This window comes from Pteropus alecto, unplaced genomic scaffold, assembly GCF_000325575.1.
Source record: "Pteropus alecto unplaced genomic scaffold, ASM32557v1 scaffold111, whole genome shotgun sequence".
In the NCBI taxonomy this organism is placed as follows: Eukaryota; Metazoa; Chordata; class Mammalia; order Chiroptera; family Pteropodidae; genus Pteropus; species Pteropus alecto.
In genome coordinates, this window is record NW_006431915.1 from 5161161 (window position 1) to 5165702 (window position 4542).

At 39.8% G+C, this 4542-nt stretch overlaps 1 protein-coding gene across 1 annotated transcript in view; it reads right to left on the reverse strand.

Annotated features, from left to right (window-relative positions):
- The window catches only part of SVEP1 (sushi, von Willebrand factor type A, EGF and pentraxin domain containing 1), a gene marked incomplete at its 5' end in the record, with an annotated part of 145705 nt that overhangs the window by 9814 nt on the left and 131349 nt on the right, over positions 1 to 4542 (reverse strand). Inside the window, 2 exons of the mRNA XM_025041263.1 lie at positions 467 to 562; positions 1690 to 1860. Coding sequence (XP_024897031.1) covers positions 467 to 562; positions 1690 to 1860 — 267 coding nt within the window. The remainder of the gene's footprint in view (positions 1 to 466; positions 563 to 1689; positions 1861 to 4542) is intronic.

Below are 4542 nucleotides of genomic sequence, written 5' to 3' on the forward strand. Positions count from 1 at the left end.
ATGTGAATAGCTTTGATGGATCTTGATAACTGTATTTTCAAGGTCACTACTATTCCAGATCTTCTGTGACTAATTGATATATTCAGATCAGCCATAGCCACTTTGTTTGGTCTGCTACAGCAGCAGTCCCCAACCTTTTTGGTACCAGGGACCAATGCTCCTCTGAGAATCTAATGCTTGATGATCTGAGGTGGAGCTGAGGCAGTGATGCTAGTGTTGGGGAGTGGCTGCAGATACAGATGAAGCTTCACTCACTGGCCTGCCACTCACCTCCTGCTGAGCAGCCTGGCTCCTAAAAAGCCATGGACCAGTCCCGATCATGGCCCGGGGGATTGGGAACCCCTGTGCTACAGGATAAGCAAATTAATTCCTGCCTCTAATAAAGCCAGTTCCTAGAACTCCCCTGAGTTGGCAGCTTCCATGCAAATTATCAGGACTCAAGGTTAAGATTTAAGGACAGACTCACGTTCTTCACAGAGGCGCCCCATCCAGCCGTCTGGACAGGAACAAGCATTCGGGCGTTGGCAGATACCTCCATTCTGACACGGGAATCGACAGACAGCTGTAAAAGAAGTAGGATGGTCATAAATCTAGGGAATTATGGAAGGGTGGTTGTCAGAAAATAGGATTGCTCATTTACAGTGTATAATGTAAGCTTTAAGGACGGGAATCAAAACTAAATCTCAAGATTTGGTTGGGGATAAACATGAGGGACTCAGGAGGGACATACACAAGCTTGGGTGGCTCTGAGAACATGGCTATCAGGGTTTTAGTAATTTGGGGATTCAGGGTAGGAAGGACAAGGTGGTTTATATAAAGGATAGTCTCTTGCGATCTGGACCAGGGGACATGTCCCTTCCAGAAGTTTTGAAAATGTGCTTTCAAAGGTGGCCTTTGATGACCAGTAGCTCCTTGGTGCTGCCACTGTCTTTCAGTATTTTAAAATCAACAAGTGAGAAAACAAACAAGCAAGCAAACAATAACACAATCATCGTTGACTTCTGACTGTAAGTGAAACCTGGTCTCTTCCTTAAGGATGCCACCTCATCAGCAGCCTTTTCAAGGTGGCACATTCTCTTACAACCCATGTGTCGATGGTCTCACAGCTCACTGTTGCTTCTAGATAATTCATGTCCTTTCTCCTGCAATAACCCTTGCCACTTTTGAAGCTCATGCCATTCATTCACTGATTTCCTCAATGCTCCCTGACCCTACAAGTCATTAAGGACTTTGGCCTTTTCACCCCAAATCCAAACCTGACCATTGTTCATGGGGCCATGTGGACAACCCATCCAACAACTTGATTATTCTTTTAGTTCCTCAGTTATACCTGTCTTGTTTACTAGCATAGTTCTCAACTTTCAGTAAATATTTGTAGAATGAATGGGATTATTATTATGATTTTAAATAATCATATATTAGAAGACTATAAAATTTAGAAGGATATACTAGGATGCTTCATTATCTACCTATTTCTTTTTTGCAGAATTTCAAGTTAGAACCTAAGAGTTTTGTGTGCGAGCTTTCAAAACTCAGACCTAGAAAGGAAAATAACACAGATATGAAGAGAAAATTCAAAGCCAAGAAAATATAAAACAGTATGCATACTAATTATTGGCTATATCAGACTCCCATATACATTTTCCTACAGCTTCACTAAGAAAAATAACCATTCAAATATTTTTTTACCTCTGCAAATAGGAGGTGATGTCCAGTTTCCACTCTCTAGGCAAACACTCTTTAGGGAACCCTCCAACATGTATCCACTGTAACATGAGTAGGTGATCATGTCCCCATACTGATAATGTACACCTCGAGCAATCGCATTTTCAACGTGAGCTGGTGGACCACATGAGATTTCTATAGGAAAACAAAACAATTAAATCTGTGCTGCTAACACAGCCAGTGGATGAGAGAGAACATAGTCTCATCTCTAAGACTGAATTAATTTAAACAGCAAAGATAAAATACATAAAGGTAACCTTTTCACCTATATATATATCAAAACTTAGATGTGCAAGATCAAAGGTTTTGTCTTCTGATTCAAATGTTGACATTGAACTGTTTTTTACTCAAGGCAAGAAGTCTGTAGGAGACCAAGAATGAGCTCTTGCACCTTGCTAGGGATGTGGCTGGGTGCTTATCAAATGAAAAGAGGAGAAGCATGGGGATTACTTGCAGTCTATTATTTTAAAATAAAAATCATTAATTGCAGTACTGTATATTCCATCAAGGCTGTTTTATTAGTGCCTAGAACAGTGCCAGGCAGGCAACAGGCTCTCTATACACATTTGAAAAATAGGCAAATGAGTGAATATTGTGTCTAGCCTATAGATACTCAATTGACACACCCTGATGAGGTTTATGTCATTCAAGGTTTCATGTTAGTTTTCTTCTTTTTGAGACTGTAAGGCAGTGACTCTGCTTTTGGAATGTGTTAGGAGAGAATGATAATCCTCTTTTAAAGTGACGTGTATTTTATATTTGAATAAAGATTTTTATAATTAATTTTGCTTTGAGACTTTTATGAGAAGCTTTGAGATAACTAGAGTTATTCTGTGGTGGCTCACAAGACAAGGAGTGGATTAGAGTCTGGACTTTCATCAATATCCAGTTTGCATAAGTCTAACTTCTCGATGAATCTTCACGGACTGGCTTCTAAAAGGTCACTCGGTGGTCACAACACTATTCAAAACTTGTCAGAGGGGTGATCAATTTGTATGACCTTTTAAAATTTTCCTTCCAAGGTGGATAAACTATTAATTCAATCAGTTGGATATCAAATATGTATTAATGTCTACTGTGCATCAGAAACTGGAAAGAAATAAATGAAAAAACGCTGTCTTTGCTCAGAGGGGAAAGACAAAGAATATTGCAATCCGACTTAAAAACAAGCTGTATTAGGGCCCTGCATACTGTACTGTAGAAAAATTGAGTAATTAATTTGAATTACTTAAACAGAATGTAAACTAGCGATGTAATGTAAATTACTATTACTAAATTGAATGTAACTAATTACACTTAGGATTGCCAGGGTATGAATTGCACTGAAAGGGTCAACTTGGAGTAGGCTATAAGGCTTGAGTGGATCAGAGAGAAAAAGCATCCAATTTGGGGAACGGGCACATAGAAAGACTCTGGTGAGTTGATAGTTGGTTTATATAAGTGACTATCAAAACATGGATTTCAAACTACCTATAAGGGAAACACCTTGGGTTCTTATTAAAAATGCACACTTCTGGGGTTTCTAGCTTATGAGTCTGCATCTTAAAGACTTTCCCTGAGAGATTCTCATGCACATTAAATTTTAATCACTGATTTGTAAGAATACATAGTGGCAGGAGCTAAAAAGAATGAAGAAAGCGGCTGCTCAAGTTCTTCAGGCAAGATATTTTGTTCTCAGCCAAGACTTCCTGTCTAATAGAAAATACAAAAGAGGGATTGAATATAACAAAAAATAGTGGAAATAGCTTCCTCTCCAAGGCAACCCCTGATTCTCTCAAGTATATTGAGGAATACTTAAGCATGCACTAGAACAACCTCTGTAATAAGCGCATGTCTCTCCTGCTCTTTCTTCTCGCACCGAGTGGTAAGTCAAGGAGCCAAGACCAATGTGAGGATATGTGGGCAGAATCAGGCCACTTGGCCTGTTTTAGTTCAGGGTGATGGCTTTAAACTAGATGAGCGGGTCAAAACCTACGCCTACTTAGTTCTTTCTGTTTCACTAGGAGTAGATTTCATCAGGATCTGGGACCCAAAGCCCAGCTAAACGTATAATACACACTTTCCTGGAGTAAAATAAAAATTCTAATGCTGTAATAGGCTGCCAGTTGAGAATTCAGGGACTTGGGCTATTGGTGTCTCTCTTGCTATAAGGAGATATTACTAATATATGCCAATTCACTTATTCTTCAAAATAAACCTATGAGACAGGTATCATTGGTACTATTAACTTAACGTGAAAGTCCTAAGGTTCAGAGAAGTTAGGGTAATAGCATAAGTTTAGAGTCAGAAAGTTCTGTGGAATAGAATCCAAACCCAGGTGTTTTCTGATTTCAGAATCCCTGTGGCCTTTAGTATGCACATTTCTTATCTCATTAATTGGAGTGCAGGTGTTCTGAAGATGGAGGCCACTGTAGGCATAATAGATTCTTACACAATGTAGCCCAGTGCTTTGCATCTGGTTGGACTCAATGGATATTTGTTAATTGATTGCTGTAGAGAAAGTACCTTGGATTACAAGGAAGCAAGGAGGGCAGGGTGTTGGGCAGGGGAGATGTTTTAACTGTAGGAAGTGTCAAGGGTTATCACAAGAGATGCTGCCAATTGCATGTTCTGTATCAACATGGGCCTAGCCCAGTGCTTCTCAAATTGTGGTTCCAGCACCAGGAGTATCGCCATATCGTTAGAAATGCAAATACTCAGGTGTCACCCAGACCTATAGAATCAGAAACTCTAGGCCTCTGGTGGGGGAGGTTAAGGAACAGTAATCTGTTTTTAACAAGTCTTCTAGGTGGTTCTGATGCAGGCTCAAGTTTGAGA